The sequence below is a fragment of the Lepidochelys kempii genome, chromosome 24 (genome assembly GCF_965140285.1).
Source record: "Lepidochelys kempii isolate rLepKem1 chromosome 24, rLepKem1.hap1, whole genome shotgun sequence".
NCBI lineage: Eukaryota > Metazoa > Chordata > Testudines > Cheloniidae > Lepidochelys > Lepidochelys kempii.
The window spans coordinates 10,028,617-10,042,261 of record NC_136403.1 but is presented as its reverse complement, the minus strand read 5'-3'; the positions used below and the strand labels follow the sequence as shown (position 1 = coordinate 10,042,261).

The 13,645-nt window shown below is 50.2% G+C and overlaps 1 protein-coding gene across 1 annotated transcript in view; it reads right to left on the bottom strand.

The window, feature by feature from the left end:
- Positions 1-1,244, bottom strand: part of LOC140902443 (sodium/potassium-transporting ATPase subunit alpha-2) — a 34,524-nt gene extending 33,280 nt beyond the window's left edge. The window contains exon 1 of the mRNA XM_073322520.2: positions 1,080-1,244. Within this exon, the coding sequence (XP_073178621.1) occupies positions 1,080-1,091 (12 nt within the window). The 5' untranslated portion in view covers positions 1,092-1,244. The remainder of the gene's footprint in view (positions 1-1,079) is intronic.
- Positions 1,245-13,645: the final 12,401 nt, after the last annotated feature.

Here is a 13,645-nt window from a genome sequence, read left to right as displayed (position 1 = left end):
GATTTGGGGCACATGCCCCTCTCTCCTCAAACTACCCCACAATGCGGCAAAGCCCACCTGTGATAATGCAAGGGGGGTTTGACGGCTGGGCTGGATTGCTCCTTCCAAAATGTCATTCGTGTCTCAACAGCTTTTGGGAAACCAAGGAGGTTTAAGGGGCAGTGGAGTGGAGCCAGCTTGCACCAGTTGGGGTATTTTTTAATACCAGCTGCAAAAAGTTCCCGAAGAGCTGAAAACACCAGCGGGGAACCCCACTTGATTCAAACAAACTTCCTGGCTAAGCCAGCTCTCTGATCCCAGCGGTGGCATGCAGAGGACAGCTGAGCTGATTTTGCTTTTGGAATGCAACCTACGTCTCCAAATAATCCCCGGGGCCAATGCCCTGGCCAACTCCTTCACCCCCACCTGGACTCTGACCCAGCCCTGGCGAGGGGGCTGTTTACCCAGCGGTCACATTGTTTGGTAAGTGGTACCCTCCGTTGGATTGTTCGCTTGGTTGCAAAAATGTTTCCCTGCAGTGAAGGGGAGGGGGTGGATTGGAAATGGCAATTATGGAATGAGAGACCAGGCCCGGTGCAGCGGGGTGCCCTGCCCAGTGCTTAAGTTGTAATGAAAGAGGTGCCAGGGCTCAAGCAATTTTTTTACATTCATAATTGATGCAGAAAGCCCAGAGGTGCCGGGGCTCTGAACTGCCAAGCCCAGAGGTGCCGGGGCTCTGAACTGCCAAGCCTAGAGGTGTCAGCACTCAGCCCTGGCACATATTAAGCACTGGCCTTGCCTGCCCTCCAAGCTGCACAAACAAGCCCCAGAAAGGTACATCCCCACGTTCCCCCTCCTTTGGTGCTGCTTCACTCCTGTCTCAAACTTGGAAGCTCTCCAGTCCCTCGTTCCCCCGTCGCGTAGCTGAGGGCAAACTCGGGTAGACGGAGTTTACCCACTTCTCCTTCGGGGAATGTGGCGTTTAGTTTAGGTTCGTTTACCCGCTTCTTTTTCTACCACAGCAGCACTGTCGTCTTCAGTCCCATTCAAGACATTCCCAGCACGAGCCCCTTAAAATGCACTCAAAGTGTCCTACTCACCCCTTTCCCCATCTTTGTCAGCCCGGGGCGCCGGGGGATGGATGGAAGGAACGCAGGAGGAGGAAAGGAAAAAGCAGTCAATAGAGGAGACTTCCCAGCTTTCTTTAAATAGCTCCCTCCTTCACCCCTCTCCTTCTCTGGACAGGGCCACTTGTTGAAACAGGATCTTGGGTCAAGAGAAACTCCACCCTCCTCCCACCCCTTTCTCTCACCCCCCCTATCCCCCCAAGCCTTGTGTCGCTGATCCACTAGCTGGGGAGAATCCGGGGCCAGCAATGTGCTGAGCAATGTCATGATATACACAGCCCGCCCCCCGCCCCCTGCGTCTGTCTGTTGGCTGTAAGGCAGAGCTCTGTTTGGGAAGTCAAAGGGCTGCATCAAGTCCCCCTGGGCTCCAGCTGACTGTGATAAATGAAGTGCTCCAGCCTCCACACTCAGGGGCTTAGTCGGGGCTTTTTATGCACTTCCCGAGAGGAACAGATGTGGGTTTGTTTGCAGAGTTTGGGTTATAGATCTCTGTGAGTTGTGGGGGCGCGCGGAACGCATGAAATGGACGATGCACTAAGTCTAGGCCTATCCTTCCACCAGCAATTTATCTGTCCATCTACCCCGCCCCCCACACCCCCATCTCCTCCTCTTCCAGCTGTACACCCCTCTCGGGCGATCCCCCAGACGGTTATAGGGAAATTCACAGGCAGTGCTCATGTCACCTCTCTGTCTCTGGTGCCGCTGTCGCAGTGGCCCGGAGTGGCCCCTGAGGCTGGGAACGGCTCGGGGACTTGGCCCAGGCCCTGGTGCCGTCTATGCTGTGGTGTGACTGGCTGTGGGGAGCTGCTCAGCTGCTGTCTGGGCTGTCCCCGCTGGGTGGACACCAAATCAAAGACCCTGTTCTGCCAACGTCTGAGCCAGGCCGGTCTGCTGGGTGCGGCACAGTGGGGGGAATCAGGACTCCCAGGTTCTACTCACGGCTCTGCTTCTGCTTTGGGCAGTCCCCTGCATGCTCCGTGCCTCAGTTTCCCCCGATGCCATGACAGGGAGAGTCGGGGGTTTAGTCCATGCCTGTGTATGAAGAGCCCTGTGCTGGTAGCTGCTAGTGAAAGTCTGAGGGCTGTTATCTCTCCCCACCCCAGTGCCGAAGCCCCTTCTCTCCAGGAGGCCCTTATCACAGATGGACCAGCCACTCTAGAGGCACAAGCTGGCTCAGGATACAGAGAGCCCTCACTGTTCAGGGGAGACCAATCACAAACCATCAGCACCCAAGTGGAGTGGCATTGCAGCGTCTGAAGGGTGCAGAGTATTGAGGACTGTCCTTGAATTGCAAGCAATCCCTTTACGAGTGTGGAGGGTGACGGTGGAGGGGTTCCTGGTCCTGCTTGCAGGTTAGGGGCCTTCGTAGGGAAACTTGCAAATGGTGATGGGCAGTCAGGCTGGCCCGAACCAGCCTAGAGCATGGTGGGGTGAGTGGTGCCTCTCTTCCTTAGGGAGCAGCCTGCTTTGTCTCTCACAAATTCCTCAACTTCAAGGCCAGAAGGGACCATCATGATCATTTAGTCCAATGTACTCAGACCTCAGTGGTTCAGGAGCCAAATTAGCGATCAGCATTACGCAACAGAGCCAGAGCAGTGTGAATTCATGGTTTCATTTACTGTAGTACTATTCATATTTAAACAGTATGATGGGGAAATATTTAGTTGATATAGAATATTATTATATGATATATACATTATTATATATATATATATATATATACATATTTATATTATTCTCACAGCAAATAAGTTGATAACTTAGGGCCAGTTGATATCTTAATTGGTTAATAACTCGGGCCCTACCATATTCACAGTCCATTTTGGTAAATTTCACCGTCAGAGGCTTTCGAAAATCTTAAATTTCATGGTTTCAGATATTTAAATCTGATATTTCATGGTGTTGCAACGGTGGGGATCCTGCCCCAAAACAGGATCATGGACCGGGGTCGCAAGGCCGTTGTAGTAGGGTCACGGTATTGCCACCCTTACTTCTGTGCTGCACTGCCTTCAGAGAGGCAGAGCTGGAGAGCAGTGGCAGCTGGCTGGGTGCCCCGCTCTGAAGGCAGCGCCCTGCCAGCAGCAGCGCAGAAGTAAGGGTGGCCTGGTGTGGCATTGCCACCCTTACTTCTGCACTGCTGCTGGGGGTGGGACTGACCCAGCCCCGGGGTGCCCACAGCCCCCGCCCTGCCCCTCCCCAGCGCTTGGGGATTAAAAGGGCCTTGGGCTGGCTGCGTGGTGACCACAGCAACCCCCTGATCACGGCGCCCTGGGCAGTCGCCCACATCACCCACCCATAAGGTTGGCCCTGCCCCCGCTCAAAAAAGTGACAACTCCCCTCCCCACCATGCCGCCCTCACTTCCTTCCTGCTGCTGGTGGTGCTTCCTTCAGAGCTGAGTGCCTGGCTGGCAGCCACCATTCTCTGGCCGCCCAGCTCTGAAAGCAGCACAGAAGTCAGTAAAGGTGGCAATACTGCGAGCTCCCTCCAATAGCCAGATTTCACAGTCCGTGACATGTTTTTCATGGCCGCGAATTTGGTAGGGCCCTATTAATAGCATAGGAAAAGCATCCTGGTTGGTTAATAACTTAGATCAGTTAAAAGAACAGGAGTGGCACCTTAGAGACTAACAAATTTATCTGAGCATAAGCTTTCATGGGCTAAAGCCCACTTCATCAGATGCATGCGGTGGAAAATACAGTAGGACGATACACCGGACCCTCGCTATAGCCCGGGGCTTGGGATCCATGCGCGGTCCCACATTAACGCAGGGGATGCATTGTCATGAATCCCAATTTAAATATTTAAATGTGGGATCCATCGCCGCGACCACGCTATAAGCGAATCTGCTCTACAGCGATGCGGGCGATAGCGAGGGTCCGGTGTATATACACAAAGAACATGAAAAATGGGTGTTGCCATACCAAGTCTAAAGAGACTCATCGATTAGCCAAACTCGAACAGCTTAATGGGACTAAATCGGGGGGGCGGGCGGGTAATCTTTATCCAAGAATATTAAAGGAATTGGCACATGAAATTGCAAGCCCGTTAGCAAGAATTTTTAATCAATCTGAAAACTCAGGGGTTGTACCGTATGACTGGAGAATTGCTAACATAGTTCCTATTCTTAAGAAAGGTAAAAAAAGTGATCCGGATAACTACAGGCCTGTTAGTTTGACATCTGTAGTATGTAAGGTCTTGGAAAAAATTTTGAAGGAGAAATTAGTTAAGGACATTGAGGTCAATGGTAATTGGGACAAAATACAACATGGCTTTACAAAAGGTAGATCATTTCAAACCAACCTGATCTCCTTCTTTGAGAAGGTAACAGATTTTTTAGACAAAGGGAATGCAGTGGATCTAGTTTACCTCGATTTCAGTAAGGCATTTGATACGGTGCCACATGGGGAATTATTAGCTAAATTGGAAAAGATGGGGGTCAATATGAAGACTGAAAGGTGGATAAGGAACTGGTTAAAGGGGAGACTACAGCGGGTCACGCTGAAAGGTGAACTGTCAGGCTGGAAGGAGGTTACCAGTGACTTCTGGGTACTCTTCTGGCTCTGTCAATCTTTCTTCACTTCAGCAGGTGGGTACTGTAGTTGTAAGAACGCTTGATAGAGATCTTGTAGGTGTTTGTCTCAGTCTGAGGGGTTGGAGCAAATGCGGTTGTACCGTAGAGCTTGGCTGTAGACAATGGATTGTGTGGTCTGGTCTGGATGAAAGCTGGAGGCATGTAGGTAGGAATAGCGGTCAGTAGGTTTCCGGTATAGGGTGGTGTTTATGTGACCATCGCTTATTAGCACCGTAGTGTCCAGGAAGTGGATCTCTTGTGTGGACTGGTCCAGGCTGAAGTTGATGGTGGGATGGAAATTGTTAAGATCAGTTAATAATTAAATGACACTGTGTTAATATAATGGGCTGCAAAGATCCGCAGGAGACGCATTAAAGAGACACTTGCAGCTCGCGAGCTGCAGTCTGAGCACCACTGATCTAGTCTGATGTCCTGCACGTAACAGGCCAGAGAACCCACCCACCTGCTCCACCACTAGGCCCAGAACCTCTGGCTGAGTTACTGGAGTCCTTGATTTAAAGATTTCAAGTTACAGAGAATCCCTCATTTACTCCAGTTCAAACCAGCAAGTGACTGTGCCCCATGCTGCAGAGGAGGACGAGAAACCCCCAGGCCTCTGCCAGTCTGAGCTGGGGGGGGAAATTCCTTCCTGACCCCAAATACGGCGACCAGTTGGCCCCTGAGCATGGACTTCAGGTTACTGTGTGCTCCCGTTCTGAGTTATGAGGATGAAAGTGGGGTTATATTGCAACCTGCCAAGATGGTATTTTTAGCTGTCTCTGGGTGTGTGCCACGAACATAACAATGGGGTGATGGACTATGGGGGGCAGCCAGGGGGGAGGAGGCACAGTTCTCATCCCAGCTAGTAGAGACAAGAGGGGTGAGGGGCAGATGTGTGGGAAAAAGCCACACTTGGCAGCAATTCGCCTGAGCGTTACAAGGCTCTGCATGAACTAGGCTTCACGGCCCTGCTTGGGGTTGGAGATGAGAAGTTCCAGTGTGCTTACCCTGTATTTCAAATGGGGAAACTGAGGCACAGAGGCAGGAAGTGACATGCCCAAGTGAGGCAGTAACAGAGCTGGCTATAGAACCCAGGAGTCCTGACTCCCAACTCATGCTCTAATCACTAGGCTTGCTGCCTGTCCAGCAAAGAAAGTGGGGTAGGGCTGCCGTGCCTAGGGCAGCAGTCCTCTGTTAGTCCTGCACACCATGTGCATGTTATCATCAAAGCAGAAATGGATTTGCTGGGTCTGCTGGTGCATGAACCCAGCCTGCTGTCCCCATGCAGCGCAGCGAAGCCTTAGCCGCATCAGTACACTAAGCTGGCACAGCCGGGAAGGCACCTGGGGTAGGAAGGAGCAGTCAGCAGGGGCTGGATCTGCAGCCTTAGTGAAATCGCTTTTTTAAAGCAGCTCTTTCTTTACTGCCTTTGGGCTCTACGTCCTTCCCAAAGCAACTCAGCCCATGATGGCCACAGGCAGGGAGTCCCACTCAGAGAAACGGAAAACGCAGCCCCCGAGCCCTGAGAAAATGACACCCATTTACTGGAATGGGTTTAGAAACTGATGCTGTTAAATCGGTGCCAATCTCTCCTCGCCTGTTTCGGTTTAAGAGCGCCAGTCTTAGAGGGCACGTCTACACTACAGTGCTGCTTCGGTGCAGCTGCACCAGACAGGAGAGCGCTTTCTCCCGCCAGCATCATTACTCCGCCTCGGCGAGAAGCAGAAGCGATGTCTGCGGGAGAGCGTGTATAGACGGCTTTTTTACACCCCTGAGCAACGTACGCTAGGTTGACTTCAGTGGTAGTGTAGACCTGCCCTCTGGAATCAAGATAAGCCACACGGGTGCCAGGAACCCTTCCCCTGAAACAGGAGCATGGATAGATGGGGAGGTGGGCGGGAAGGTTCTGTGCTACAGCAGATTGAAACTGGTTTGGCTAAATTGGGACAGTTTTCTCTTGTAGACAAGGCTGGTGTCATTGAGCCTGGAGTACGGAAATCGGAACTTTATCAATGTGAAACACAGATGTGTTGCTTCCATAGGTGCCGTCCAACTCCTCTCCGATGCTTTCAGAGTTCAGAAGGGAGCCACCGAAAGCAAGCAGGCACATTTCCCCGTCTTTAATTCCAGCCCACCTCCCCCGGGGGAAGATTAGCCCCAGGAGCCATGGAACTCAGCCTTTGCTTCCCAAATCTGGTTTTAATTTGTTTGCTTTTTAAATCCCCTCCAAGAATGACCCCTGCCAAGCAAGGGGCTGGGATTTTCCATCCCTCAGCTGCACCATTTCTCTAAGGAGCTAAGGACCATGCTGGGGAGCCAACAAGTTCCCAGTGCAGCATTACAAGGGGCTGGGAAGGTGGTGATGCCCTTTAAGAAGCCATGGTTAATCTCGGGGCTGTGGTTCCCCTGTCTTGGGGTAGGACTTTGTTATAAATATAAAGGGAAGGGTAACAACCTTTATGTATGCAGTAATATAAAATTTCCTCTGGCCAGAAGTTACTTATAAGGGGTTAAGAAGCTTAAATAACCTAGTTGGCACCTGATCACAAGGACCAATGGGGAAGGAAGGTACTTTGAAATTTGGAGGGTTGGGGAGGCTTTGTTTGTGGTTTTTTGGTGGGTTTTTTGGGAGCCAGAGAGGGACCAGGGGCAGGAAAAACCATCTCTTAAAACCCTGCCAAAAATAAGATTTAGGATTATAAAAATTGTAAGTAAAGCAAGAAAAGGCATTAGATTATTTTTTGTTTTAGCTTGTAAATTTTTCCTGTGCTAAGAGGGAGGTTTATTCCTGTTTTTTGTAACTTTAAATTTTGCCTAGAGGGGAATTTTTTGTGTTTTGAATTTGATTAGCCTGTAAAGTTACCTTCCATCCTGATTTTACAGAGGTGCTTTTTTACTTTTTTTTCTTTATAATAAAGTTCTATTTTTTAAGAATCTGGTTTACCTATTTGGTTGGTTTATTATTCTCAAGCCTCCCCAGGAAAGGGGGTGAAGGGGCTTGGGGGGATATTTGAGGGAAACAGGAACTTCAAGTAGTCCTTTTCCTGAATCTTTGTCTAACTCACTTGGTGGTGGCAGCTGTACCCATCCAAGAACAAGGAAGAAGAATTTTGCCTTGGGGAAGTTTTTAACCTAAGCTGGTAAAAATAAGCGTAGGGGTCTTTCATGCTGGTCCCCACATCTGTACCCTAAAGTTCAGGGTGGGGAGGGAACCCTGACATGGTGTTAGTGGTGGGATCATTTTGAACCAGAAGCACAAACCTCAGGATATTAAAAGGACTTTTTTTTTCTTTCGCTGCTTGGAAAGCAGGGAGGTGACATTTTTTTTCTTTTAGCTGAGAGCAGCTGGAGTTTTTTTTTCTCTGCCTCAGGGCAGAGTAGTTAAGTCCTGCAAGGCAATTCACAAGTTGTGTTGTTGTTTTTTTTTCTAGCTCTTGGGTTAAGCTAGGCTAAGTGCAGAAAGGCTAGGATGACAGAAAGTGATGTCCAGAAAAAACTGGAATTAGCCAGATCTGAAGCTGAGGAAAGACACAAGGAACATAAAAGACAGCTGGAACTCAGACAGATGGAGATTGATGCACAAGTGTCCAGAGAAAAGGCTGCCCACAAGAGAGCTATGGAGGCCCAGAGGAAGGCCCAGAAGCATGCTCAGGAGGAGAGGGAAAGAGAGAGGAAGCATGACCTGGCTGTTATGGAGTTGAAGAGATAAAAACCCTTCAGCTGCTGGCTCCACTGCCCCAAAAATCCACAAATGGGAGTGACTATGTCCACAGTATAATGAATCCAGTGATATTGCTGAATATTTCATCACCTTTGAAAGACTGTGCACCCTCCATACAATTCCTGACGATCACAAGATGACCACACTGGTAGCAAAATTAACTGGAAGAGCTCTGGACATATTCAACAAGATGCCTATTGAGGATGCTTCTGGCTATGGTAAATTTAAGGATTTGGTTTTTAAGCAATTTCAAATTACACCTGAAACTTACAGAGTAAAATTTAGAGCCTTTAAGAGAGGGCCTGGACTAAGTAATGTGGCTTATGTAAACCAGATGAAGGATCTGTTAAATAAATGGGTCAAAGGAAGGGCTGTAACTAGCTTTGAAGGAAAGTGTGATTTGGTTGTACAGGAGCAGTTCCTGACTGTGACCAATAATAAAGTAAAACAGTGGTTATGGGATAAGAAAATGGACTCAGAAGAAGGTCTTGCTTCTTATGCTGATCAATACGAGCAGTCCCAGACCGCCAAAGAGGCAAGGAAAATCAGAACAAAATGGGTGGAGGTAGCAGAAAGGAACAACCCTGGTCGCAGGTTGGGCGGATACCAGAAGGGGCACCCCGAGACCACACCATATCACCGCGGGCAGCCCAAGGCCCCACCTGCACCCCAAGAAAAACCCCAGACACCTTATTCTCCCACCACACCATTCTCCAGCAACCCACCTCGCCCCACTGATCAGTCAGCTTGGCGATGTTTTAAATGTAATGAGGTGGGGCATGTAAAGGCCAACTGCCCCAAAACCCCAACAGATTACAGTTCATTACACCGGGGTCACACCAAAGGTTCTCAGGCCCAGATTCCTCCCAGATAACCTCAGAGCGAAGGGAAACTGTGATTGTGGGCGGGAAGAAGGTTATCGCGTGAAGGGATACTGGAGCACAGGTGTCAGCTATCCACCAATCCTTGGTGGACCCCAACTTAATCAACCCAGAGGTCCAAGTGACTATTCAACCCTTCAGGTTAAACTCTTTTGACTTGCCTACAGCCAAGTTGCCTGTCCAGTACAAGGGCTGGTCAGGAATGTGGACTTTTGCAGTCTATGATGATTATCCCATTCCCATGCTGCTGGGGAAAGACTTGGCCAATCATGTGAAGCTAGCCAAGAGGGTGGGAATGGTCATCTGCAGCCAGGCTAAGCAAGCCTTCACACCTAGCTCTGTTCCGTAAACTTCTACAAGGGCCCAATCTGTGTTACCAGAGACCCAGACTGAGGTGGTGGAACCGGACCCCATGCCAACGTCTCTGACAGCAGTAGTTGATCCAGTCACAGAGACCCAGCCAGAGCCAGGCCCAAAACTGGAACTGGCGGAGCCACCAGCACCAGAACCATTGCCAGCTCTGAGTCCAGCGCTTGCAACCCCGTCTACAGCTCCAACACCAGAGGGCACCATTGAGCCTGCCCTGGCAGCAGCAGATAACCCTACACAAGAGGCTCAGCCAGAGCCTGAAAAACCCCATAGTGCACCAGCGGAGAGCAGTTCACGGTCAACGGAAACAGCCCCATCACTTGCATCGCTTCCCGAGGGACCAAGCCCAAGTCCACAATCCAGTAAGAAACTAATGTTTCCAGCATCAAGGGAACAGTTCCAGGCTGAGCAGAAAGCAGATAAGATCCTCCAGGGAGCTTGAATAGTGGCTCAAAGCAACCCACCGCCTCTCAGCTCTTCTACTCGATCCTGGTTTGTTGTAGAAAGAGGACTTTTATACAAGAAAACTCTTTCTGGTGGGCACCAGGAAGTCTGGCATCCTCAGAGACAGTTGGTAGTTCCAACTAAGTACCGGGTAAAGCTCATAAGCTTAGCCCACGATCATCCTAGTGGCTATGCTGGGGTGCAAAGAACCAAAAACAGTTTGGGGAAGTCTTTCCACTGGAAGGGAGTGGGCAAGGACGTTTCTACTTATGTCCAGTCTTGTGAGGTGTGCCAAAGAGTGGGAAAACCCCAAGACCAGGTCCAAACCCCTGTCCAGCCACTCCCCATAATTAAGGTTCCATTTCCTCAAGTAACTGTAAATATTCTGGGTCTTTTCCCAAAAAAGACACCCAGAGGAAAGCAGTACATACTGACTTTCATAGATTTTGCCACCTGATGGCCGGAAGCAGTAGCTCTAAGCAACACCAGGTCTAAAAGTGTGTGCCAGGCATTAACCAATATTTTTGCCAGGGTAGGTTGGCTCTCCGACATCCTTACAGATTCGGGGACTAATTTCCTGGCAGGGACCATAAAAAGCCTTTGGAAAGCTCATGGGGTGAGCCGCTTGGTTGCCACCCCTTACCACCATCAAACAAATGGCCTGGTGGAGAAGTTTAATGAAACTTTGGGGGCCATAATACATAAATAAATAAGCTCTCCAATGATTGGAACCTAGTGTTGCAGCAGTTGCTCTTTGCCTACAGAGCTGTACCACATCCCAGTTTAGGGTTTTCACCATTTAAACTTGTGTATGGCTGCGAGGTTAAGGGGGCATTACAGTTGGTGAAGCAGCAATGGGAGGGGTTTACACCTTCTCCAGGAACTAACATTCTGAACTTTGTGAAGAACCTACAAAACACCCTCCGAAACTCTTTAGCTCTTGCTAAAGAAAACCTACAGGATGCTCAAAAAGAGCAAAAAGCCTGGTATGATAAACATGCCAGAGAGCGTTCCTTCAAAGTAGGGGACCAGGTCATGGTCTTAAAGGTGCTCCAGGCCCATAAGATGAAAGCGTCGTGGGAAGGGCCATTCACAGTCCAAGAGCGCCTGGGAGCTGTTAACTATCTCCTAGCATCCCCCACCTCCAACCGAAAGCCTAAGGTATACCATGTTAATTCTCTAAAGCCCTTTTATTCCAGGATATGTCTACACTACGGAATAAGGTCGAATTTATAGAAGTCGGTTTTTTAGAAATCGGTTTTATATATTCGAGTGTGTGTGTCCCCACAGAAAATGCTCTAAGTGCATTAAGTGCATTAACTCAGCGGAGCGCTTCCACAGTACCGAGGCTAGAGTCGACTTCCGGAGCGTTGCACTGTGGGTAGCTATCCCACAGTTCCCGCAGTCTCCGCTGCCCATTGGAATTCTGGGTTGAGATCCCAATGCCTGATGGGGCTAAAACATTGTCGCGGGTGGTTCTGGGTACATATCGTCAGGCCCCCGTTCCCTCCCTCCCTCCGTGAAAGCAAGGGCAGACAATCATTTCGCGCCTTTTTTCCTGAGTTACCTGTGCAGACGCCATACCACGGCAAGCATGGAGCCCGCTCAGGTAACCGTCACCCTATGTCTCCTGGGTGCTGGCAGACGCGGTACGGCATTGCTACACAGTAGCAGCAACCCCTTGCCTTGTGGCAGCAGACGGTACAGTACGACTGGTAGCTGTCATCGTCATGTCCGAGGTGCTCCTGGCCATGTCGGCTGGGAGCGCCTGGGCAGACATGGCCGCAGGGACTAAATTTGGAGTGACTTGACCAGGTCATTCTCTTTAGTCCTGCAGTCAGTCCTATTGAACCGTCTTATGGTGAGCGGGCAGGCGATACGGACTGCTAGCAGTCGTACTGTACCATCTTCTGCCGAGCAGCCATGAGATGTGGATGGCATGCAGTCCTTCTGCACCGTCTGCTGCCAGCCAAAGATGTAAAAGATAGATGGAGTGGGTCAAAACAAGAAATAGACCAGATTTGTTTTGTACTCATTTGCCTCCTCCCCTGTCTAGGGGACTCATTCCTCTAGGTCACACTGCAGTCACTCACAGAGAAGGTGCAGCGAGGTAAATCTAGCCATGTATCAATCAGAGGCCAGGCTAACCTCCTTGTTCCAATAAGAACGATAACTTAGGTGCACCATTTCTTATTGGAACCCTCCGTGAAGTCCTGCCTGAAATATTCCTTGATGTACAGACACCCCCTTTGTTGATTTTAGCTCCCTGAAGCCAACCCTGTAAGCCGTGTCGTCAGTCGCCCCTCCCTCCGTCAGAGCAACGGCAGACAATCGTTCCGCGCCTTTTTTCTGTGCGGACGCCATACCAAGGCAAGCATGGAGGCCGCTCAGCTCACTTTGGCAATTAGGAGCACATTAAACACCACATGCATTATCCAGCAGTATATGCAGCACCAGAACCTGGCAAAGCGATACCGGGCGAGGAGGCGACGTCAGCGCGGTCACGTGAGTGATCAGGACATGGACACAGATTTCTCTGAAAGCATGGGCCCTGCCAATGCATGCATCATGGTGCTAATGGGGCAGGTTCATGCTGTGGAACGCCGATTCTGGGCTCGGGAAACAAGCACAGACTGGTGGGACCGCATAGTGTTGCAGGTCTGGGATGATTCCCAGTGGCTGCGAAACTTTCGCATGCGTAAGGGCACTTTCATGGAACTTTGTGACTTGCTTTCCCCTGCCCTGAAGCGCATGAATACCAAGATGAGAGCAGCCCTCACAGTTGAGAAACGAGTGGCGATAGCCCTGTGGAAGCTTGCAACGCCAGACAGCTACCGGTCAGTTGGGAATCAATTTGGAGTGGGCAAATCTACTGTGGGGGCTGCTGTGATGCAAGTAGCCCACGCAATCCAAGATCTGCTGATATCAAGGGTAGTGACCCTGGGAAATGTGCAGGTCATAGTGGATGGCTTTGCTGCAATGGGATTCCCTAACTGTGGTGGGGCCATAGACGGAACCCATCTCCCTATCTTGGCACCGGAGCACCAAGCCGGCGAGTACATAAACCGCAAGGGGTACTTTTCGATAGTGCTGCAAGCTCTGGTGGATCACAAGGGACGTTTCACCAACATCAACGTGGGATGGCCGGGAAAGGTGCATGACGCTCGCATCTTCAGGAACTCTGGTCTGTTTCAAAAGCTGCAGGAAGGGACTTTATTCCCAGACCAGAAAATAACTGTTGGGGATGTTGAAATGCCTATATGTATCCTTGGGGACCCAGCCTACCCCTTAATGCCATGGCTCATGAAGCCGTACACAGGCAGCCTGGACAGTAGTCAGGAGCTGTTCAACTACAGGCTGAGCAAGTGCAGAATGGTGGTAGAATGTGCATTTGGACGTTTAAAGGCGCGCTGGCGCAGTTTACTGACTCGCTTAGACCTCAGCGAAACCAATATTCCCACTGTTATTACTGCTTGCTGTGTGCTCCACAATATCTGTGAGAGTAAGGGGGAGACGTTTATGGCGGGGTGGGAGGTTGAGGCAAATCGCCTG